Below are 25771 nucleotides of genomic sequence, written 5' to 3' on the forward strand. Positions count from 1 at the left end.
CAGGAAGCCTGCAGCTCCCTGACCCAACCTCAGAAGGCCTTGAAACCTCTTCTGGATGCTATTCCCTAAACATTCAGGAAGGGGGCTGGGGCATGGGTTACAGTTTGACTACAAAGGATACAAATCGGGACGAGTGAAAAGAAGAGACATGCAGGGTGAGGTCTGGGAGAGTCCCAAACTGGAGGCTTCCGTGTCCTCCAGACGCCTCACCCTGCTGGGATGTGGCTATGTACACAGTAGCTTATTTAACCTGCAAGTATCCAGTTTTTCTTGGGGTTTCATCACATAGACCCCAATGGTCGAATCCTAGGCCTCGGGACTGAATTCAAGCTGCAGCTTCTGCATGTCTCCCTGCCCCCTCCAGGTCCTGAGTCAACGCATTAGCATAAACTGAGGTGTGGCCCCAGGGTACCAGGTGAATAACCAGGACACCCCATCACTCCAAGGATTTAGAGGCCCCTCCCAGTAACTGGGGACAGAGGCTAGCCAGACTCTTCATTATGCAACACTTACACAGACTTTTCATCAGTTGAACTTCCCTGGGGTAACTCCCACTCGGTCATGATGTGTGATCCTTTAATAGACCGTACTTAGTGTTAATATGTTTACATGGTTCAAAATGCAAAAGCCTTTTGTCCATCCCTTTCCATGAGGGTAGTAAGTTTCTTGTGTCAAGTTTACGTATATACTAGCAAAATGCTGGCTGGACAGGTGGGCCTCTACCGGGGAGGCGGGGAGGGACGTCAGGGCAGCAGGTGCGGCTCACGGAGAAAAGGGGATGACACCGAGGCCAGGCTCCTCGAGGACTGGACGGGCCAGCCTCCCAGCGGGAGCCCCTGCCGGACCTCTCCGTCCCCCGCTGTTGCAGCTGAAGGGCTTGTCCCGTCAGAAGTGCCCTGAAGAAGTCCAGCGGATGCTGCACGTCCTCGGTCTGGAGGACAAGCAGGACTCCCTGAGCCGGTTCCTGAGCGCGGGCATGAAGCGCAAGCTCTCCATCGGCATCGCCCTCATAGCGGGCTCCAAGGTAGGCGGGTGGGAGGCCCCGGGGCAGGGCCCCGTGCACGCAGATGGCCGCTCGGGATGGCCGCACGGAGGCATCGGGCTCCAGGCCCCACGCGGCACGGGCTGGCTGTGGCCCCCGGATACCTGCAGAGCAGCCTGGCCAGGGCGGGACGGCCACGTCTTCACCAACTGGAGCCTCACGGGGCCTCCCGCACAGCCAGCCCGGGCCCACCACGCGGCTCTGCCACCACCCCCAGCGGCCACTGCTCTGCCTGCAGGTGCTGATGCTGGACGAGCCCACCTCGGGCATGGATGCCATCTCCAGGAGGGCCATCTGGGACCTCCTGCAGCAGCACAAGAGTGACCGCACCGTGCTGCTGACCACGCACTTCATGGACGAGGCTGACCTGCTGGGGGACCGCGTGGCCATCATGGCCAAGGGGGAGCTGCAGTGCTGCGGGTCCTCGCTGTTCCTCAAGCAGAAGTATGGTGAGCAGCGCGGGTGGGTGGGTGGGCGGCGGGGGCAGGACTGCCTCCCTTCCCCACGGGGCCCTGTCCCTGGCCTGGAGGGTCCCTGAGGCTAGAGAGGGGCCGTGATAGGAGCAGGGAGCAAAGGAGCACAGTTTGAGACCTGGAGTCGGGAGATTGAGGTCTGAGCTCCACTCTGCTGGTTTATAGCCTCCATCCATGTGGCCAGGGGCTTTGACCTTTAGCCTTCTGCTTCCAATCTAGAAAATGGACACTCACTGTGTTCCTCAAGGAGTGAGCAGTGTGTGCAGAGTGCAGAGAACAGGTGTGGGCTGTTTCCACGGTGGCTCCCCTTGTTCTCCTGGACCCCACGCCCTCCTGCGTCTCCACTGCTTATGGCGTGGGCGTGCCTCCATGGCCTCACTCCGTCCTCTGTGCATGCACTGGGTGACCTCGTCCAGCCTCCTGTGCTGGAAAATGTGTGTCTCTCCAGCCTGGACCCCTTCCTGAACTCCACATGCGTGTACCCGGAGCCTACTCCGCACCCGCATGGACGCTGACCAGCTCTGTGGGACTTATCTAAACCCTAGGCAGACCGGGGGCCCCCTGCTCTCTGCCACCACACCCACTGCCCCCAGCACAGACAGCTCCTTTCTTCTAGGAGCTTGGCCCAAACCTTGGAGGCTCCCTGACCCCTCTGTCTCTCAGAGCCCAGATCCCATCGGTCTGCAAACCCTGGGGGCCTTCCCTCCTCCACACCCAGCTGGCGCCCTGGCCCCAGCCTCTGCCCACTTGTCCGAATGACTGTGTCACCCTTCTGCTGGGCCCTGTAGTGACCTCCCCTCCCACCGAGAGTAAGAGCCAGAGTCCAAGAATGGCCCACAGGGACTTGCTTGGCCTGGTCCTGTCACCCAACGGCATTGCCCGATGCTCTTCCACTCCCCTGCTCTGCTCCTGCCACTCGGGACGCTAGCTGATGCAGCATGCCACGCCCGCTCCCTCCCTGGCCAGCGCCTGGCCACGCTTCTCAGGCCTCCTGACCCTGTTTAGAATCACACTCACTGACCCTCCATATCCCCTCCCATGTTTATCTTTCTCCTCAGCACATGTCGCTGAAAATACATAGATTGTCCCCATTTCTCTTATTGTCTGCCTCTCGCCCCTTTAATGAAAGCCCATGAGAGCCCTCGAGAACACGGACCCTCAGAGGCGAATTCCTTGGGGTTTCCATCCTTCCCCACAGGGCCCCCCCAGCTTCACTTCCCCATGGAGCAGCCCATTCTGAGCGACAGAACAAGAGTAAGAGTGTTTCATGGTCTTCGAAATGTTGTTTCAGGTGCCACATACTACATGACTTTAGTGAAGAAACCTCAGTGCAGCACAGAGAAGATTTCTCATCTGGTTTATCAACACAGACCAAGTGCGGTTTTGCAGTCCAGCACTGGAGAAGAATTAACATTTATTCTTCCTAAAAAGAGCATGCACAGGTGTGGACCCCAGAGGACGGGAGTAGCTGTTTGCATGGACAGAGTTCAGAGCCGGCTCTCTGCCCCTCTCCTCAGCAAGGGCTCTCTGTTCTGCTAGGGTCTGGACCCCCAGGCCTTTGGCATCTCCTGGAAAGACAGCATACTCCAGCCAGAGCCCACTCGAAAACATGGGGCTGTGATCATGTCACCTCCCTCCTTTAAAACCCTTGATGGCTCCTAGTAGCCTTCAGGTCAAAGTCAGAAGCCCTTTATTGGGTGGTGGAGCTGAGATGAACGTTTGACCTGATTTTAATTATTTCAGACTTCAGAGTAGTTCCTGGAACTCCCCACCACCTCCTCTCCCTTGTGTTGTTCTCAAGCACGAATCTGAGCTCATACTTCACTAGGAAGATGAGAGCCACCAAACAAGAAGTCCACTTCACTCCCATCACAAGTTTCTTTCTTCCTTCCATCTTGACAGCCAACGATGCGGCCTCTTTTTCCATCCTGACTTCTCAAAAACCCACCTGCTTGACTCGCCCCGCTCATCCACATCGTCAGTTTCTCTCTCTACTGGGTCCCTTACTTCTGGGAGCACACTAATCCCCCACCACCCTCTCCCAGCTCCTAGCACCCACCCCTGTTCTTTCATGATTGGCTTAGACCACTTAGCATAATGTCCTCAAGGTTCAGTGCTGTGGCATGATGCGGAATTTCCTTCCTTTTTAAGGCTGTATAATATTTCATCTTACACACACACACCCCCCACATTGTGTTTATCCTTTCATCTGTCAGTGGACACTTGGGGTGCTGCCACACTTTAGCTACGGTGAATAATGTCACTATGAACATGGTGTACAAGTATCCCTTCCAGACTCTGCTTGGGATTCTTTGAGGCATATTTACTCAGAAGTAGAAGTGCTGGATCATATGGCAATTTTATTTTTAAATTTTTTGAAGAACTGCCATGCTGTTTTCCACAGAAGCTGTACCATTTTACATTCCCTCCCATAGCACACAAGAATTCCAATTTCTCCACAGCTCACAATACCTGTTGTTTTCTGCTTTTTTTTCCCTTAGTAACCAACCTAATGGGTATGAGGTGGTACCTCATTGTCATTTCATTTTGCATTTCTCTAATGATGAGTGATGTTGAGCATCTTTGCATGTGCCTATTGGCCATTTGTATGTCTTCTTTGGAGCAATGTCTATTGCCCATTTTTAAAAATACTTTTATTTATTAAGTCATCTCTACCCCCAACGGGGGGCTGAAATTCAGGACCCTGAGATCAAGAGTTGCATGCTCCTCTGACTGAGCCAGACAGGCGCCCCTCAAGTCCTGTGCCCATTTTTGAATCAAACTGTTTTCTCTTGTTCTGGAGTTGTAGGATTTCTCTGTATATTATGGATATTAATCCTTTATCAGATATAGGATTTGCAAAAATTTTCTCCCATTCAGTGGGTTGTCTTTTTACTCCAATGATAGTGGTTCCTGATGCACAAAATTTTTAAATTTAATGAAGTCCAACTTGTTTATTTTTTCTTTTGTTAGTGTACCCTGGGTGTCATGTCTAAGAAATCATTGCCAGATCCCATGTTGTGAAGCTTTTGTGTGATTTTTTTTTTTAAAGATTTTATTTATTTATTTGAGACAGAGAGAATGAGAGAGAGAGAGAGAGAGAGCACATGAGAGGGGGGAGGGTCAGAGGGAGAAGCAGGCTCCCTGCCGAGCAGAGAGCCCGATGCGGGACTCGATCCAGGGACTCCAGGATCATGACCTGAGCCGAAGGCAGTCACTTAACCAACTGAGCCACCCAGGCGCCCACTTCTGTGTGATTTTTGTGTGATTCTCTAGTTTTGTTCTTTTGCAAGATTGTTTTGGTTATTAAGGGTCCCTTGAGATTCCATATGAATTTTAGGATGGGTTTTTCCATTTCTGCAAAAAAAAAAAAAAAGTCATTGCTCTTTTGGTAGGGCCTGTACTCACTCTGTGGAATGCTCTGGCTAGCACTGACATTTGAACAATATTACGTCTTCCAGTCCATGAACATGGGGTGTGTTTCCATGGATTTCTGTTGTCTTTACTTTCCTTCAGCAGTGTTTGAAAGTTTTCATTCTATAAGTCTTTTACTTCCTTGGTTAAGTTAATCCCTAAATATTTTATTGTTTGATGCAATGGTAAATGGGGTTGTTTTTGTAATTTCCTTTTCAGATTTGTTCATTGTACTTAGAAATGCAACTGATTTCTGTGTGTTGACTTTTTATCCTGCTACCTTGCTAAATTCGCTTATTAGTTCTCACAGCTTCTTTGCAGCATCTTTAGAGTTTTCTACATATAAGATCATGTCGTCTGCAAACAGATAATTTTACTTCTTCCTCTCCAATTTGGATGCCTTTTGCTTCTTTTTCTTGCCTAATGACTCTGGCTACAACTTCCAGTGCCAGGCACCTCAGACAGATTTTGCCAGTGAGAATGCTGTGTCAGTGAGGAGGCAGATTCCAGGTCCTTCCCACACTGCCGCCTTCCCGGCATCCCTGTCTCACATGTAGGCTCTCAGCCATAAGCCAGGCTCCTCAACACACAGCAGAAGAGTTAAATTAGCACTTGATTACAAAAAGATACCTAGAAAATCCACAAATATTTGGAAATTCAACACTACACTTCTGAACAGCTTATGGGTCAAAGAGGAATTAGAAACGGTTTTGAATTGGATGGTGATGAAAACACAACGGATCCGAAATGTTTAGATGCTGCTAGAGGAGTGCCCAGAGGGAAACATACAGCTTTGAAACACTCAGGTTAGGAAAGAAGAAAGCCTTAAATCCAATGACCAGCGTTTCCAGCTGAGGGAAGGAGAAAAAGCAGAGAGAAAGTGAAGTACAGAGTACCGAGAAGAAAATAAGTAATAAATTTGAAGACAGCAAATGATGGAATAAGAGACAAAAAAAATCGAGAAGACTAAAATAGCCAGACGTTGTTTATTACAAATATTAATAAAAGTGATAAGCCCCTGCCGAAGCCATTAAAGAAAAGAAGAAGAAATATGAGAACCAGCATCAGGAATGAGTGGCCATTGAGCACTCCGAGCACAGAGTTATGACAAAGTCATGAGAAAATACCACAAATAAATTGGACACTGTAGACAAAATAGGCTGATTCCTTAAAAAGCACAACCTACTCAAACTGACACAAAGTGAAAGAGAAGAATCTGAATAACCACGCATCTACTGATGAAATCGAATTTGCAATGACAAATGTTACCGAAAATTCCAGGCCCTATTAGTCATGGAGGAAATAAATCACCCCAATCTTTCAGAAAATAAAGAAGGGAGCAGCACCCCACTCACAGAAACGGCAGCACGCCTCTGACACCAACATCTGGAACATGGACATAAACACAAAAGTCTTTAGCAAAATAAGAGCCATCGAGTGGACTTACATGGGGGTTCCAGGACGGCTGGGCTCCCAGGTCTGGGAGCTTCAGCGGGATTCCTGGAAGGCTGGGCCCAGCCCGAACCATTGATCAGAGCATCTACCAAGTCCTCCAGAGCATGGTGGCTTCACATTGGCTCAGGGCTCCCGGAGAAGCCGCCCAGAGCCTGCGGGCTTCCTCTGACCCAACCCCTATCACTTCCGTCCAAATGTCAATCAACAGGGGAACCAATAATCAAACAGTGGTATATTCCTTTTGTTGAAAACACCTCCACAAGGGACGAGAAGAAACTTAATTCGTGCACCAGTATGGCTGAACCTCAGAAACGTGTTGCCCAGATGAAACTAGATACAAGGAGACCGGGTGATTCCCCTTGCATGAAGATAAAGAACAGGTACAAGGCACCTCTCTGGTGGTAGGAGTCCAGACACTGGTTGTCTGCGGGCAGGAGAGGGATCATCTGAAGGGGGCAGAGAGCACTTTGCAGGGTGGTGGAAAGGTCCACCTCTTGGATGGGGCGAGAACAAGGCATTTCACTATAGGTAAACCTTGTTGCAAGAGACCAGCCATCGAGGAGCATGATTTCCGTAACGGGAGACTGAAGAGCAAGATACTGAGCACTGTGTGGGCGCCTGGGTGGCTCAGATGGTTAAGCGTCTGCCTTCGGCTCAGGTCATGATCCCGGGGTCCTGGGATCGAGTCCCACATCGGGCTCCCTGCTCCTTGGGAGCCTGCTTCTCCCTCTGCCTCTCTCTCTCTCTCTCTGTCTCTCATGAATAAATAAATAAAATCTTTAAAAAAAAAAAAAAAAGATACTGAGCACTGTGAAGACCTGACTAGTGAACACACAACACAGGCTGGGGCTCTGCCACCTGTCCTTACATTTAGCCCCCTCAGTGCACGAGGTAGTGTCCGTCACACCGATAAGGAGAGACTGGGAGAGATGAAAGAACTAGCCCAGAGTCACACGACCCCTAAATGGCAGAGTCTGGACTCAAACCCAGCCCCCGACAGTGTGCCACCCACGTTCTTACCCACCAAGCCGTACATGGTGCAGTCTCTCTGGTGTGTCCTGAGTGCCAACAGGTTTCTTAAAGGCACGTTGTTGGGCTGGACACCAGGCTGTGAAAGAGCAGAAGCCTGCATGGTAGGAGATTGCGGATTTCTCAGTATCACACAAAAAGCCACGATTCATTCAGCTCAAAAAAATTGGAACGCATGCATAAGGAAGGGTTCGAGATTAGCAGGTGGTTAAAAATTAGCTCCTTTCCTCATTTAGCGTAACAGTAGGGGGAACAAAAAAGAGCACTCACTGTCTTTAGAGAGAGCAGCTGAGTTTGCCTCGGGGTCTTGCTACAGAAGTTACTTAACCTCTCAGCATGGTCTTCAAAGAGCTGTGGAGACAATTGACTGAGTTCAAGTGTGGAAAAGGGCTTGGAATGGCCCCCGGCACTTAGTAAGCACTCCAAAAATAGTATGAAAGAGATGAATTATTTACAAGGTGTGTGTCAGATTTATTGTCACCGAAACGTTCTGGAGTAAATGCTGTGACCCTCGCTGTCCACGTTCAGAGTCCTGAAGCTTGGGAGTGATGAGGCTGAGATCTGAACAAAGACGGTCTCGACTCCCTGCTGTTTGCCCTGTGGAAAGCCAGGGTGACGGCGATGGGGTCACCTTCCCCCTGTGAGGAATAAAACCACTCTTCCCTTGCAGGTTTGCATCTCTATTTACCGAGCTGGAACTGAGGCAGATGGAGCTGGGGATCGCCAGCTTTGGGGCCGCGGTCACCACCATGGAGGAGGTCTTCATTCGGTAAGCAGGGGTGAAACTGCAGACCCCAAGGGTCCTTACAGTTGGAGGGGTGCTGAGGGTCATGCATCTGAGCCCTATCCAGTGCTTGGCTCCTCCTCAGGGCGCCCACACCCTCACAGGACGGCCTGCCAGCCTCTGACCAGGACTTCCAGTAATAGGGATACTGCTCAACAGAGAAAGGGGTGAATACAGTATCACTTTCCAGGAGATACAACAAACCAAACAGGCATTGTATCACCTGGGATGCTGGTGACTGTGAGTAACATGACCCGGGACTCAGCTGGTTTAAACAATGGGGAGGGTTTATCACCTCCAGCTCTGGGGTGGGCTATGTGAGTGTCCAGAAGCAGGGAGGCTGTGATGGGGCGCTCTAGATGAGCCACCCCGAAGGCCAAACAAGGCCAGAGAGTGATGATCCAGTCTGGCAATATCTGTCTGTTACCTGCAACATGCAGGCTGTTTGCAAGTGTTATTAATGATACATTAAAATGCATATTTTATTTCATATTTTCTACTAGTCTATTTGGCTTTTTCTCTCCCTTTTTTGGGTTATTTTTCCTCATTCTATATTTTCCTCCCCACGCTAGTGGGAAATTCTACGTTCCAACTGTATTACATTATTGAGACACACCTATGTAATTTATCAAAGTGCCGAGTGAAGTAATATCTTTACTCTGCTCCTGGAAAAATGCTGAGACCTTGGGACACGCACACATCACACCATCACCAACGTGTATGTAATGTATATTTTAATTCTCTCTTTTTTCAACTCCATAAAGTTTGAGAGTTTGAGAACTCCAGTGGTCGCTTAAACTCCTGTGCATATACACCTGTCTCTGTGCTCACTCTTCTTCTCCGATAACTCTCCTCCTGCCCACAGGATGTTCTTCACAGCACCTGTTAGTGTTTTTATGCAGGAGCCAAACACATTTGTGTTTTTTTGTTTTGGGGGTTTTGTTTTGTTTTGGTCTGGAAATGATTTTAGGTCTCTAATTTTTGAAGGATATTGTCACCAGATTGAAAGTTGTTTTCCATCAATGTGCTGAAGATACGACTTCCCAGTCCCCATTCTTGTTTTGCTGAAAGTGAGCTGTAGGTTTACCGCTTGTTCCTTTGAAAGAAATCTGGCCACTCTTTGCTTCGGATGTTAGGCACCTTAACCATGGTGTGTTTCGGTTCAGTTTTCTTTTTAATTATGCTGCTTGACGTCTGATGGTCTTCTGGCCCCCGATGGAATGCCCTCCGTGAGTTCGGCCACCGCGCACTCCCACAGTTTCTGCTGCTCAGTGCTCTCTCACCCTAGGACAGGTGTTAGATCTTCTCGTTCTCTGTGCTGTGTGAGTCTTCTCTTCTTTTTCACCTTTTCCAGCCCTCTGCCTCCCGGAGCCGCATGCTGGATAATATCCTCTGATCTATCATCCAGGTCTCTTCTCTCTTCAGCTGGGTCCTCGGTTCAATGCTGCCACTGAGTTCTCTTTAACAATTACATTTTTATCAAAGTATAAAAGACATACCAAAAGGTGCACAAATATCGGGCCTACAGCTCGGTTTTATTACTGAGTTCTTATCTATTCTGGATACAAGTCCTTTGTCAGGTACATGTTCTGCCCAGCCTGCTGCTTCCCTCTTCCTATTCTGAGAGCCCACCCTTAGGTCACAAAGTCCTTCTCTTACGTTTTCTTCGGGAACTTGACCATTTTAGCTTCTGCATTAGATCTGTGACCCACCTGGTATTAACTTTTGTGTACAGTGTGATAAGAGGCTGAGGTTCATTTTGTTGCACGTGGGTATCCAGTCATGATGGGACTATTTGGGGAAGAGACTTCCTTCTACACCGAATTGTTTGGATGCCTTCACCAAAAATCAACCGACTGTGTATGTCAATTTCTACATCCCCTACTCTGCTCCATGGAACTAGCTGTCTGTCCCACGCCAGTCCCATGCCACCGTGATTGCTGGAGGTTTGTGGGACGTCTTGAAGTCAGGGAGTAGATGGTTCCTCCAGGTCTATTTTTTGAAGATTGTTTTGGCCTTCATAGATCGTTTGTGTTAACATGTAAATTTAAATATAAGCTTGTCAGTCTCTGTTTTGAAAAAAAGACCTTGCTGGAACACTGGTTCATGGATTACAACAGGTAACCCCACGCGAATGCAAGCTGTTCACAATAGGGAAAATAGGGTGAGCAGGGATAGAATAAATACAAGGGAACTCTGGACTTTCTGCTCAGTTTTTCTATAAACCTAAAACTGTCTAAACTTATAGTCTGTTTTTTTAACCTGCTGGGAATATGACTGGTACTAAGTTGAGTCTACAGATTAATTTGGGGAGAATGGACATCTTTCAAATATTCATCCTCCCAACCCATAGGTATTACACATAACTTCGTTTTTTTGGGAGGTCATTTCTATCAGCCGTGTTTTGCAGTTTCCAGAAGTTCTGCATATCTTTTGTGAAACTGACTCCTAAGTACTTCATAGTTTTTGAAGGTAGGGAAATGGATTCCTAAATTTCATTTCCAATCACTTGTTGCAGGTCTAGAAATCATTTTCATATTATTTATATCTAGAGATATTATTTGACTCACTTATTAGTTCAAACAGTTTGGGGTTGATTTCCTTTGTGTATAAACATCACGTCGTGTAAAGACAGTTCTACTTCTTATTTTCCACGTCGTGTAAAGACAGTTCTACTTCTTATTTTCCAGTCTCTATGCCTTCCACTTGCTTATCTCACTAGTAGGGTCTTGAGCATAATGCCAGCTGGAAGTAGACAGGAGGGATGTCCTCTCCTGGTGAGGGGAATATACAGCGATATAAATTTCTCTCTGAGCTTCGCTTGCCTGCATCTCAGTTTTTTTGGTATATAGTATTTTCATTACCATTCAGTTAGAAAAATGCTTATTTTTCCATGTGGTTTCTGCTCTGACCTGTGGCTTACTTAGAACTGTGTTTTTTAATTTCCAAATTCATGGAGATTTTTTAAAAAACTGTTTTCTTGTTTTATTTTACCTTGTTTGTTTTATTAATGCACTTGATTTCTGACCTAATTCCGCTCGGTCCTAGTATATACTCTGTATAGCCTCCTTCCTTCAAAATACTTATGTCTGTGGCTCAGCTTACATTCCGATTTTATAAAAGAATGTGCATTGTTCAGTTGCTGGGTGCAGTCTTTTGCTTACAACAAAAGGTCCAGTTTGTTAATTGTGGTGTATAAATCTTCGGTGTCTTTTATTTTTATTTTATTTTATTTTTTTTATTTTTATTTTTTTTTTAAAGATTTTATTTATTTTTCAACAGAGAGAGAGAGAGACAGTGAGAGAGGGAACACAAGCAGGGGGAGGGGGAGAGGGAGAAGCAGGCTTCCCGCGGAGCAGGCAGCCCGATGTGGGGCTCGATCCCAGGACCCTGGGATCATGACCTGAGCCGAAGGCAGACGCTTAACGACTGAGCCACCCAGGCGCCCCTCTTCGGTGTCTTTTAAAAAAAAAAATTATCAGGGGTGCCTGGGTGGCTCAGTCGGTGAAGCGTCCGACTCTAGGTTTCAGCTCAGGTCATGATCTCGGGGTCATGAGATTGAGCCCCGCATTGGGCTCCATGCTCAGCATGGAGTCTGCTCGTCCCTCTCCCTCTGCTCTTCACCCCACTCTCCCTCTCTCTCTCTAAAATAAATAAATAAAATCTTAAAAAAAAAAAAAAAAGAAGTGAGGCACTAGGTCCAGCTCACAATCAAGGGGAGGAGATTAGCACAAGCAACAAAAGCAAAAACAAGTAGGACTGTATCGAACTAAAATGGTTCTACAGGGGCGCCTGGGTGGCTCAGTCGGTTGAGCGTCTGCCTTCGGCTCAGGTCATGATCCCAGGGTCCTGGGATCGAGCCCCGCATCGGGCTCCCTGCTCGGTGGAAAGCCTGCTTCTCCCTCTCCCACTCCCCCTGCTTGTGTTCCCTCTCTCGCTGTGTCTCTCTCTGTCAAATAAATAAAATCTTCAAAATAAAATAAAATAAAATAAAATGGTTCTACATAGTGTACACACACCACCCCCTACCATAGAATACTATTCAGCCATTAAAAAGAAGGAAATTCGTACTATTTGCAACAACACAGATGGACCCTGAGGGCATTATGGTCAATGAAATAAATCAGACAGAGAAAAACAAATACTGTATGATCCCACTTACATGTGGAATCTAAAAATCAAACAGACAAACTCCTAGAAGCAGAGAACAGCTGTGTGGTTGCTGGAGGCATAGGGTGGGGGTGGGGCGGGGGAATTAGGTGCAGGGGGTCAAAAGGCACAAACTTCCATATACAGCAAGTAAGTTCTGGGGACGTCACGTACAGCATGGTGACTGCAGTCAACAATACTGTATGGTATATTTGACAGTTTTTAAAAGGGTAAATCTGAAAAGCTCTCACCACAAGGAAAACCTATTTTAACTATATGAGGTGGTGGATAGTAACTGAACTTACTCTGGTGATCATTCCCCAGTATATACATATACCTGAAGCTTACACAATGGTATATGCCAATTATATCTCAGTAAAACTGGGAGATTAGGACAGAGTGGGAACACCAGGAGGTAGAGATTTGGGGGGCCAGTTAGACCCGGTCTACTGCATGTGGAACTCTGTACTCTGCAGAAGCCTATCATCTGATGTCTGAAGAAATTGTGGTGTGGTGCTCGCCAACCTCCTGCTGTAGAAAACTCCGCTCCCCCGAAATTCAGTCTTAATAAAAAACACTCTTATTTTTTTAAATAGAAAATAAAATTCTACTAGCAGAAACCAAATGAGCAAGAAAAATGAAAAAAATACAACCTTATGCCATGAAATTTCACAGGGCCAAAGAAAATACTGTGGCGAAGTGCCCCACGATGCCCGACTCTCCCTAGACACCCACCTCAGGTACCAGATGAAGTCCTGACGAGAGGCACCACAAATCCTGGTAACTGTCACTAATATCCCCCAATGTGTAGAAAAGCTAAAGAAAGGACAAGTAGAAAGCCTGGAAAAGTCAAGGAGAAACCGTCGAGAGCAGGAGAGCCTCAGCAAAGGCAGGGGGGGCCTCCGGGGTGCACCATCTGTGGGAGCAAGACCCAGGGTGCTCACTCCGGCCTCGCTCCTCTCACCGTAAATATGGCTGACCCGTATAAGCAGCAAGATTCTACAGAATTAACTGTGTGACTCATAAGGCTAGGTCACAAAAGATACGGTAGCCCTGTGCTCGCACGCGCTCTCTCTCTCTCTCCCTCTCTCTCAGATCGCTCAGTCTGGGAGGAGCCAGCTACCATCTTGTGCGGATACTCAGGCAGCTCTAGGGAGGAATTGGGGCTCCTTCCAGAGGTATGCTGGAGCTGGCTCATATTGGCTCACGAGAGCCAATTATTAAATTATCAAGAATTGTGTGAGCCAGTTAAACACAGCAATTATTAAAAATTAAACTGCATAAGCTTATAAATAAATCATGGCAAAAACAGTGGTACAATTGTGATATCCATTCCAGAGTGTGGATTTTTTCCCACATCACCAAGCAGTTAACTCCATCCTGACACTATCTGGAAGAATAGCATCAGATCCCACAGGTTAAGGGCTCAGGCCCGCAAGACTAACCCCCACCCCCAGACTCTAGACCCCAGTCCCAAGTCCAGGTGGTCACTGTGCTCTTGAGCCACCGGTTGTAAACTGGATGTTCCCACAACTCCCTCTTCGATTCATTTGCTAGAACAGCTCACGGAGCTCAGAGAAACTCTCACAGTTACCAGTTTATTATAAAGGATATGATATCGGATCCAGATGAACATGTACACAGGGAAAGGGTCCAAAGCGTCCATGCACTCTGAGGGTGCCACAGTCCCCATACCTCCATGTGCTCACCAACCTGGAAACCCTCTGAATCCTGCCCATTTGGGTTTTTATGGAGGCTTCATTGCATACACACGGTTGATTGATTAAATCATTGACCGCAGGTGCTTAAACTCAATCTGTAGCCCCTGTCGCCTCCCAGGAGGCTGGGATGTGGGCCTGAAAGTTCCAACTTTGCCATGAAATGGATGGTTCTCCTGGAAACCAGCCCCCATCCTCAGGTGCTTTCCGAAGTCACCAAAACACACCTTAACCACGGTCACCACTTAGGAAGTTAGAAGTGTTTGAGGAGCTTGGTGCCAGGACCGGAATGAAGACCAAATATATATTTCTTATTATAAATCAGTGTCACAAATGGTAACACACAAGACTTCATCTCCTCCTGATCTGGCCACATCCTACAATTATCAGTGCTCTTGAGGTTTACTTACATCGATTTATGTCTGTGTGATGGGTGTGTTGTGTCCATAGTTTGAAATCAACCATGGTGAGGCTACACCATAGAACTTGGTACACACTATAAATTAGGGTTTAACTTATCATTTTGTTGATTGTCTAGACTTAGAAAGTCATGGAGAAAATGTGGGGTTTTTTTTTAAATGTCCATAATGCAAAGTAAGCTTAAAAGTGTCTCATATCTGGAGCCATTTCATTAAGAAGAGCACAAAAACTTAAAGAAATATCTTTCCAGTATTAAAAAAAAAAAGTAGCATTCAATTCAACAACATCGTTGCTCCCCCCAGGGATGAATGAGTGAAGTTCTGACGTTTACCCTGATCATTAATGTTAATTTTTTTTTTTTAAGGATTTTATTTATTTATCTGAGGGAGAGAATGGGAGACAGAGAGCATGAGGGGGAGGAGGGTCAGAGGGAGAAGCAGACTCCCTGCGGAGCAGGGAGCCCGATGCAGGACTTGATCCCGGGACCCCAGGATCATGACCTGAGCCGAAGGCAGTCGCTTAACCAACTGAGCCACCCAGGCGCCCCGATCATTAATGTTAATTAAAACCAACATTCTTGTCAGAACCACACTCGGAGAGCCAGATAGTAAACCAGCCATGGGAGGGCACCATCTTGGAAGGGGATCCTCCTGCCCCGGTCACGCCTTCAGACCACCGCAGCCCCGGCCTGTTGCCCGCTGGCAGCCTCCACACACACCCCGAGAGAGCACCACCCAGCTAAGCCGCTTCTGGATTCCTGACCCACAGAACTGTGGGAGAGAATAAACCCTTACGGTTGTTTCGAGCTGCTAAATCTGGGAGTAATCTGTGCCACAGCCATAGACGCCAACAAACACACCGACTTGTACCAAACTGTACTAGAGGGAAAATGAGCCATGATTTACTAGACTATTTTGTTGTGACAAAATTCCCAGGAGTGGAATAACTGACCCAAAGACTATGAATAAAAATATGTTTCTTGACTTCTTAACAGTTTGTTGCCCGCAATGAAAGCGTCTTTTTGCCTCAAGCAGGGGGTTCAGCCCACTTTTTCTTGGAAGGCCAGAAAGCGTGCATTCTAGGCTATGTAGACTCAGGGGCATAATCAAGGAGAGTATGTAGCTGATTAGATAACCATCTAACACATAACCATTTAAAAATGTAAAATCCATTCTGAGCTCAGAACCAAACAGAAAACAAGGCCTTGGGCTAGATTTGGCCTAGGCTGTAGTTTACTCAGCCCCGGCCTAGAGGGTCAGCAATGCTGTTATAATTGATCATTTTGCTCATAAGATAGGTATTAAGTGATATTTCATTTTTTGTCTTAATTTGCATATGGCATCTTTCAAGGAAAATAATGGAATCTATTCATGCTAACATTGCCTCCGTTCTTTGGAAAAGCCATTGGCTGGTTAATTGAATATTCAGTTAATTCAGTATTTACTCAGGGCCTGTTTAAGACTCTTTAAATCCAAACAAACTGAAGTGAGTTGTGATTTTTGTGAATTTGCATTTCTCTTTGTTTTGGCCTGGTTTAGGGTTAACAAGTTGTCAGACACCAACACAGATATCCAAGCCCTCAAGATCCCCTCGATGCAGTCCCAACAAAGAGTACCTAACAGCAGGATTAAACGCATTCACTCCAGGATCTTCTCAATACAGTCGGGCCTGCCAATCCAGCTGAACACTGGGGTGAGCAAGTATTTCAAATGCATGCAAGAGGGCAGATTTGAGTTCAATTCTTAGAATCACCCTATTCTTCTGCCAAAAAGTGCAGGTCAACCTTTCACAGGGGCTTGAGGAAAAAAAAAGTGCAGATTTTCAGCATAAAAGACAGGCCCCACTAGGTTTCAGCAATGCCAGGCTCTCAGCTCTAGTTCAAAGGCAACATCCTAGTGTTTCCTGACCAGGATTAACCCAACAGAGGAAAGTATCAGAAAAGGTCACAGGAAAGGTCTTGGCCCTTCCTCTCACCAAGAAGAAAGAATAAAAGTCTACTGGCCACAAAAGCATGTTTAATCCTCCTTTTTCATCTTTCACTGTGAAACAGATCACATATTGGATCACCTGAAGTTTAAGATTTTTTTAAACATGCTTATGAAATATATGGATAACCTCTCATGTTTTTTTATTGTTAAAAAAAAAAATTACTGATGTACATCTTACAAAATGGTCTCGAGTTGGCCATCTACAGGGTGTGACTGTCAAACAGTGAGACTGGATTTCATGGGTTAGGGAAGAGATTGAGTCCAGTGTTTCATAATCTCGAATCACATAGGAAAGGAGAAGCTGTCATCCCTGGGGCCTCTGAGTTGGAAAGGGTCTCCGGGTCATCGAGGCCAGCCGCCTGCCCTGTACAGGAGGCTCTTCTCCAGACTCCGGCAAGAGGTTCATGTGGGCTCCGCTTGGCCAAGCTTTGCTTCTGGAGACTTCCCGGGAAGTATTTCTCGGGGTACCACCTCAGACAAGTTGAGAGCAGTGCCTTTTGAGCAATGCTTCGTGGCCTTTGTCACGTCCAATGTGGGAAATTTCGGGGTTGCTTGCTAGAGACTTTCAGGGATTTGTCGGTATCTGGGGCCAGGAATGTAGGAACGCCTGACTCAGACCTGACCACCAAACCTCTTCCCACAAAGGCTCTAGGTGGGCGAGTCTTGGCCCCTCTCCCTACCTTGGCTTCTGCAGCACTGCCAAGAAGCGGTGTGGGAGCCCCGGGTGCTGACCCCCAGCATCTCCCACCCCGGGCCCACCTACATGTCCTGGTCCTCAGCGCACGTGACCACACCCTTCACGGTTACTGTCCAGGCCATGGGGGACATGTGTGCACGAACCTGCAGGATGCGCCACCAGAAGTGGAGTTTCTAAGTTAAAATCCATATGAATATTAAATTAGATTGTATTCCTCCAGCTAATTTGTTTTCTAAGAAAGTTGTACCAAATTAAAACTCCAGCAGTGGCATTTTCCCCACATCCTCACCAACTTAAAATTTCTGAAAATCTGGTAGGTTAAAAAAAAGAAAATGGCATCATACTTACATTTGGTAACTGTTTAGACTACTCTTCCAGATCTTTCCAATCTATGGCTTCTTTTTCTGCCATTAAATGTCAATCAAATCACTAGGTAAAAGAATTTTTACTCGCAGCAAATTCTGAGCATCATCCAAATGTTAGGCCCAGTGTGAGAGAGCACAGTTGGGCGTGGGCTGGGGGCCACGCAGCCCTCTGGTGGCTCCTCTCTGTGGCCATGCTAATGGGGTGCCCCGTTTCTATTGCAGCTCAGCCTTATCTGCCAACAGTTCTATGCCATGTTCCTGAAAAGGGTCACATACTCTTGGCGCAACTGGATGCTGATGCTAACAATACAGGTCCTGGCACCTCTGGCGATCACCATCTTCAGCCTTGCCTTCCTCAACTTGGAAACGCTTATGGACGAGGTCCCACTGGAACTGACCCTAAAAACATACCGTCAAACCATTGTCCCATTCTATATTTCTCCCAATTCCAGGCTGGGTCCTCAGCTTTCGGAACATTTTACAAACACGCTTGTGGCTGAGGAGCAGATCCCTCTGGAGACTCTGAGTAAGTCTGAGGCTCCAGGGACAGGGCGTGCTGTGGGCATGCTGCTCCCTGCAGGACACCCCATTCTTTGGGGCCACGCAGTGCTCCCTAAAGTCAGACGAACAGCCAGAAGTCTCAGAAAGACGTCTTTAACCCCCCCCAGATGACAGGAAAGGGAGGATGCCCAGAAATGAAACCAGGCTGTGTCTTTCTGGGGACTGCAGCATGTCCAAAAATGAAATTGATAAATTATCTGATGTGTTGGGCATGCCCTGGGAGGAGATTTACACATCTATCGAGGGGGTTTGGTGATAGACACAGAGAACATGAAGCAAATGTGAGAAAGAAAGACATGGGGCAACTGGGTAGCTCGGGTCGAGCATCTGACTCTTGATTTTGGCTCAGGTCATGATCTCAGGGTCATGAGATTGAGCCCCACGTTAGGCTCTGTGCTGGGTGTAGAGTCTGCTGGAGATTCTCCCTCTCCCTCTGCCCCTCCCCCTGCTCACATGCACACACACTCGCGCTCTTTCTCTGTCTCTAAAAAGAAATAAATCTCTAAAAGAAAGAAAGAGAAGGAAGGACATTAACTCTGGCAGGGAGGTTGTACAAAAAAGGAAACACATCATAACACACCACTTGGTTCAGCTGTGAACTGATTTAACCAACCTTACGATGTGCTCCAGAGGAGGGCTGAGGAAGGGAGCCCGTAGGGGTTGCGGGTAAGAGAAGAAAGTCCTTGCTTCCATAACAGGACATCAATAGGTAAATGTGCAGTTTAGCAGTCTGGAGAAATGCCAGCTGACCAGTGTGAGAGAGGGTGCCCCCGGGGAGCAGGCACTGGGGATGGCAGAGGGCAGGCCAGGGCATGGCCATTTGTCATTGCAAGTTTTGCGTAATTACCCAGTTCTAAAAGTTATACTGCATGAGTTATTTGGATGAGAAATAAAATTGATTTCACTTTTTTAAATAAAGTAAAGAGATCAAATGCAGAACATGGTGTGGCAAACGGGGAGAAGGAGAAACCTCACCTCCTCTGCAAGCGAGGGCCTGCTGAGTGTCCCGCCAGCAGGGTGGTTACCATTGTTGCTGGGATGGGCAGTCCCTTCTAGCGCTAAAGACTGCCAAGTTCCAGGGAGTTCCAGGGAGTTCTAGGTGGGTCCCGTGTTTATGTGGCGCTGTGTGCTGAGAGCACAGTGAAGAACGGTGTCGCTCCCAGCCCGTAGTGAGCCCCTCGCCCAGAGGTCGGAGGGGAAGTGAAGACAGTTGCAGTGACGATGGCAGCGCTGCGGGATCGCAGGGCGTAGCTTGGCCTCGGAGGGGGGCCGAGTAGCTGCAGGGTCAGAGCCTGAGCTATGAGCCTGAGCTGACCGGCAGAAGGGGAAGAGAACTGGAGAACATTCCAGAGCACGAGGACAGTGTTTGTAAGCACTGGGAACAGTGGGTCCTCAGGCGCGGCAAGAACCTGGTTTTGCGAGCTGGGTTTGGACGGTGACTGAGTGCTACAGACCACATGGGCAGTGAGGGCCACCAGTGGTGGTTCGGTAAGGTGCAGTGCGGCCACACATGGCCTTCCACGCACACGGGAGGGGCCTGGCAAAGGTGCTGGGGCCAGGGCCCTGGGGAGGGCAGGGCATAGACAGCTGGAAAGATGACTAGACTTTTCTCCTTTTTTCCCCACTGCTTCGGTCAACGAAAGGGAGGTTTTAGAGCAGCCTCGGAGCTGTGGGGCCCAGGCAGGAGGCGGCCCTGCAGGGACAGGGGTCACTGGAAGTGAGGATGCAGCCACGTCTGGAGGAGCCCCCTTTCAGATGGGGCTGGGGTCCGGGGACGAGGCGCGCAGCTCTGGGACACTGCTCTCCCTCAGGCTCGGTGGAGGACCTCCTCCTACAAAAGGCAGAGGAGGAGCCCGAGGGCTTTGATTACAAATACGTCCTGGCGGCTTCCTTTGAAGACTTGGGGAACCACACCACAGTGACTGCGCTCTTCAACAACCAGGCATACCACTCCCCCGCCGTGGCACTGGCGCTCATGGACAACTTTCTCTTCAAGCTGCTCTCTGGGGCCAGAGCCTCCATCACAGTGGTCAACCACCCTCAACCCCGGTCGGCCCTGGAGGCCTCGGAGGATATCTTGCATCAGTATGTGCGACTGCACTCCCCCCAATAAAGCCTCCCCGTCCACATCCACAGCGTGGCCCCTCGACCACCTGTTGCTTCTTGTTGTAACGACAGATTGTCCCTGTGGAGGACGGCTTCTGTGAGCAGCTCTGCTTAAACCGCCTCCTCCCTCCCTCTCTCTCTCTCGCTCCATGTCCTGTCACAGGGGCCTGAAAGCACACTTTCTCATTATCAACTTGCTTTTCGGAATGGCTTTCCTGTCCAGCTCCTTTTCCATCTTGACAGTCAAGGAGCGATCCACGAAGGCCAAGCACGTCCAGTTTGCCAGCGGTGTTTACGTGGCTACTTTCTGGCTCTCCGCACTGCTGTGGGACCTCGTCACCTCCCTCGTCCCCAGTCTGCTGCTGCTGCTGAGGGCTGTGCGGTGCATGGGGGGCTTGCTATGGGGACCCCGCGAAGGACCAGAAGCCTGGGCCGGCCGCTTACCCAGGACATGACTCCGTCATTGACTCTGGGTAAAAGGTCCAGCACCATTGGGAGCAGAGGGGCCTGCCCTGGGGTCTGCAATCTGTGGCGTGCCCATGACTGCTACCACAGGCTAGTAAGAGGCTGTGAGCTGGGGATGTGTGCTCACAGACCGGAAATAGCTCAGCAGGGCCCCGAGGGGCCAACTATTGGATCATGACACTCTGTGTGGGGCGGGTCACGTCCCCCTTTGCTCGGCCTGTGTTCTGTAACCGTCGCCGAGCCCCTGACCTTACGGTGCTGACTTGCAGGGGCAGAGCCCGCTGTCTGCGCGGTCAGAGATGAGGAAGTGCAGGGGAGCACCTGTGCAGCAAACTTATTCTTAAAGTTGGGATCATTGCATCCTTTCTCTAATCCTTAGCATCAACTCTTAGTGACTCTTCCAAATTCTCCCCCCTTTTTCCCAAGGTGGTGTTTCTGTACCACAAGGAAGAAGCTTTTACGCATGAGGACAACGTCCCAGCCTTTATCTTGGCGCTCATGCTCTACAGCTGGGCTACCATCCTCTTCATCTACCTGACCAGCTTCTGCTTTCACTACAAAGGCAGCGCTTTTGTCAAGCTCATCATCACACTCACCTTCTTGAGCATCAGCCCCCTCATTCTCATCTTAGTCACAAGCGAAAAAGGTGAGGACCGTCCTATCTACACATATCTTTCATTCTTCCGCTCACAGCCACGGAAGGCGTACCCCTGAAAGTTAGGCTGTTCTCAGCAGCTGTCTCCTGAAGAGTCCCAAACCGTATCCCAAACATACATCTCCAGGAGAGTGAAGAGACGTGGTGGTTATGATCATCCAGTGGGTTATGCTCAGCAACAGACAGGGAACAAAGCGCTTAGCACACACACGCGCGCAGCCGCGTGGATGGACATCTGACCCTGCCGATAGGACAAATCCTGGTGACAGGAGAGCAGTGGCCTCTGAGTTTGGGGGAGAGGGGCTGACTACACAGAGACCCCAGGGAACCTCCTGGAGATACTCTGCATCTCGAGCGAGGTGTTGGTTACATGCGTATAAATGTTTGTCAAAATTCATCAAATGGTCCACTTACGATCGTGCATTTCATTGAAATAAATTATTCCTCCGTTTTTAAAAAAAGTAGTAAGTCAATCAATAAGCCAAGGTTGGGAGAGGGCTGTTTGGTGAGTGTGCAGTTAGGGTCGGAGCACCTGGGCAGCAAGCCGTCATTCATACTGTGCGTGTTCACATTGACATCATCATGTCTGGGCTGCATCTCTCTGCATCGGGTTGGATACACACACTCATTTCTACCTCTGTGATTCTCTTCTCTATTTACTTGGATGCCGACCACCTACTTTAAATTGGCATTTGGGTTTTTGTTGTTGTCTCTACCTAAGAATATGTGAATAGCTCCCTGTCTTCGTCTTAGGAGCTATTCTGTCTCCTAGAGGACTGGCCATGCGTGTATTCTTAGCCATCTTGATTGAGCATGTTTTACTGGTCTAACGGTCTGCATTCTTCCTAGTTCTCATGCTTACCAACTATGGAATTTTGGAGATGGAATTGTTTTCATCTGAGCAGATCAGAAAAGCAACAGCATTTTGATTTTATGATTGGAACAGAACAAAAAGCATGCTGCAGGCAGAGGAAAGGGGTTAGCAAAGGCATGTCCTAAGGGAACCCTAACCCCGCAGTCCTCAACTGCACTGTGCATCCGAGATTCATGGGTCAGCATGTCAAGACACACCCCAGGTGATCCCAATGTGGACAGGCCAGGGAATCACTCTGAGCAATGCTGCCCTTGTCTCCAGAAAGAACCTGAGGATTCCTCCCTTTCCTCTCTCCTCTGCCACCCAACCCCACCCCAGACAGACAAGCACCCACAAGTCCAAGGACACTGAAGGGCCCTGATGGGGACAGAGCTCTCTCAGAGAGAATGACCAAGCCAGGGAGCATGGATCTCTGGGCCTTCTCTCTGGATCCCTCGACCTTTCTGGGATCCATTTCTTCTTAGATTACTTCATGCCCTTTCTTCTCTCCCCTCCTATACAGCAACAACAAGGACCGAGACCCTTCTCCCACTTTGCAGGAGGCCCCCTCCCACTTAAAAGTCATGGGGGAAGGAGGCTGGGACAAGGCACAAAGCTCTGGTCTGGGGGAAAGCATGCTGGTTCCTGTGTGCACCCCATCCCCACCTCCTGAGGAAGGACACCGTTAGGACACTTTGGCCTCTATATACTCTCCCTGAGGGCCTCATTCGGATGCTGTTGTCATGGCAGCACAGAGTCAAGAATATAAAGCTAAATCTGAGCTCTCCTTTCTCTGAGATGCCACTAAAATAATAAAAAAGGAAATAAAGGTGTATGAATTCATGATGAAGAAGCATCCAAGGTGCATTTGGAGGGGGAAATGGCTGAGCAAGAACCTAAATGAGCACCACAGAATCCTGGAGAGGCTTGGGAGCCAGAAGCTGGGGAGTGAAGGTGGGGCTGATAACAGTGTGTGTCTGTCTCTGCCCTCACGTCCCCTGCAGGAAGCAGAGAACACCCTCCTCTGGATGAATTGAACTTGCTCCCACACAAGACCTACACATTCTGCCTGGTCCCCTGCCCGAGATGTCGCCCTCTCCCGTGCACAGAGCCAGCAATCGCCTCCCGGCGCCTCTTCTGCTTCTGTGGATAGTCAGGCAGGGTCAGCGAACACTTAAGGACAGACAGCAACCACAGAAGAGACAGAGAGTAAAGCAGACCACCAAAAAGGAAACATGGGGACATGCAGGACACAAAACAACCATTTCGGAAAAGACGGCATCTATTAAACAGTAGAATTTTACAAGGAAAAAAACCCCCAATTCTGAGAGCAAGAAAGAGCAGACTGCCAGCACAAAACACTTAGCAGAAGGGGTGGGAGACGAAGCCTGTCAACCTCTCGGAAAGTAGAGCAGAAAGACAGGAGGACCAGGGAAGGTGGGGGCGGGCAGGTGCCGGGAGAGGGTCCAGGCGCTGCAGCCCCAGCCCCCGAGAAGGGCTCCACAAACAGAAAGTTTGAGGAAGTCACCAACAAGAAGATCTCCCGGCGTCGCAAACAAACCAAGCTCAAGGCTGAAGGGATCCGTGAGACTTCTGAAGCTGAGGGGAGAAGGGTCCAGACCTTAAAGCCAGACGCTTCCTGGGGGACAAATTCTGGGGCTGTTCAACTGTCCGGCGAGCGGAAGCACGGAATGAAGGCAAGTTCAGCCACGCCAAGGGAAACGCGACCCTCCGTGTCTCTTTCTCGGGAAGTCAATGGAGACACGTGGGCCAGCAAAGTGAAGGGGCAAAGCAACAAAGAAGGCACGGGACCCAGAGGGGAGCAGGTCCAACCCCGGGTGTGGTGGACAACAGCCACCTTCCGGTGGAGGGCGAGACTCAGAAGGTTTGTGACCTCACCCCGGCCTTTGAGCAGCTTTGGGGTAGGATCCAGAGAGAAAGAAGGAAGGAAGATAATCGGGAGCCATGAATATCGGCCTCTTCAATTAGATGTGTCGCTCATGGACACCTTCTTTGATTCTGGTTACGGTGAGCTGGGGGGAAGGGGGCGGCCCCTCTCAGATTCCAAGCACTTCCCACTTAGGGCCCAGAGACACCATCCGGCTGACTGTTGGTTCCTAGGCCAGGCTCAGGAACATTGTCTGTTTATGGTTAAGCCTTTCTCTGGATCCACGCAGAAGCGGCAAGGCTGGTGTCCTGGCGCTTACCCCCTGCCCCCTCCACCTCAGCCTCCAGATGAGATTTCCAAATCTAGAGTTCTAAATAGAGCAAATTAGGAGGGCATGGCTGGCTGTGCTTCCGTCCCAGTCCTATCTGCCACCTTCCCAGCCGTCCTGCTGAGTTATGGTCTCAGGCACAGCTCAAGGCCTGGTCACCAGGGCCATGGCCCTCATGCCTTCCGGCCTGGCTCACACCTCATGCATGCGGCCCCAAACTGTGCCTCATGCCCCTCAGCTGGGCCATGACTCTGCGGCCGTTTCTGCATCCTGCCCCAGGACATGTTGGTTGGGAGACCTCATATCCCAAGTTCAACTCCATGAGGAGTGGCCCCACTGGTGAGAATTTCACAGGTTGGTACCCAAAAGCTGTAGTGCTCTAAATCCAGGTCCTGAGAGTAGAGTTCCTTTCGTGTAATTGGTTCAGCCTCTCCCCACAGGATCTGTAAGTCACGTGTCCACGGGCTCCCTCCCCTGAATCACCCATGGGCGTGGAGCTGGTTGTGTGAGTTGTCACAAAGTCTACAATTAGAGCTCCCGTCCCCATCCCTCAGTTTCTCCTTCCTGCCGGTGAGGACGCTCTGGGGCATGGAGGGACAGCAGACAACAGCTGGGGTAGCGGGGGAGGGCTCAGGGACACGGTCCCATTTCTGGCCCGTGCCCCATGCAGCGCACTACGAATTCATCCTCTTATGAGCAGCTGATCAGTAGAATATTTCTTTTGCAGAGCATTTGTGTTTATTTGTTCTAAATAGACATTTTAAAAATATTTTAAATATACATGCTTCAATTTCTTGCCAAACAACCCCGTTTGGTGTTTCTTCACTTTGTAATATAACATGAATCTAAAAATTGGCTTCTCTTAACCTCTAAGAGGCCCCAGTTTCTGTATATTTAGTTCATAACCAGCCAATTTACTGACCTTGCTTTTGTGTCTCACAGTACTTTGGCTGATTCTCGTGGCCTTTCCAGGTCTATGGCAGCGGAGAGCATCTACAAATGATGGGTTTGTCCCCACAAACGATCTAGGCGGGGACTGTGTCCTCCTTAGCTCCCATACGAAGATGCTCAGACACCCCCACAGCTGGCCCACCAGACCCTGCTGTCTGGCCGAGCTCCCTGGTGAACCTCATCCCCCTCCCGACTCTCAGCTTGCCCCTTCCACAGACGAATCCCATGTGGCAGCCATGCTCTTGCTGGTTTTTCCCAAACACAGCTCTTTGGGATTCATCTGCACAAGCCATTGGAATAGAAGTGAAATGGCAAGCTCGGGAAGCATGGCCCAAAGGAAAGTGTGTACGGCATGGAGGTTGAATGACTGCTGAGGTCTTTGGGCCGGGGCCCAGGAGAGTGACGTGTGCCACGGGCTGTGCCCTTTTCT

The 25771-nt window shown here is 49.1% G+C and overlaps 1 protein-coding gene across 1 annotated transcript in view; it reads left to right on the forward strand.

Moving 5' to 3' along the window:
* The window catches only part of LOC110587806 (ATP-binding cassette sub-family A member 17-like), a 60687-nt gene that overhangs the window by 21038 nt on the left and 13878 nt on the right, over positions 1-25771 (forward strand). Inside the window, 9 exon segments of the mRNA XM_044915254.1 lie at positions 869-1024; positions 1281-1491; positions 2807-2957; positions 8084-8182; positions 16023-16176; positions 17757-18060; positions 19907-20180; positions 20365-20578; positions 21093-21312. Of these exon segments, the coding sequence (XP_044771189.1) occupies positions 869-1024; positions 1281-1491; positions 2807-2957; positions 8084-8182; positions 16023-16176; positions 17757-18060; positions 19907-20180; positions 20365-20578; positions 21093-21312 (1783 nt within the window).

Source organism: Neomonachus schauinslandi, chromosome 5, assembly GCF_002201575.2.
Source record: "Neomonachus schauinslandi chromosome 5, ASM220157v2, whole genome shotgun sequence".
NCBI lineage: Eukaryota > Metazoa > Chordata > Mammalia > Carnivora > Phocidae > Neomonachus > Neomonachus schauinslandi.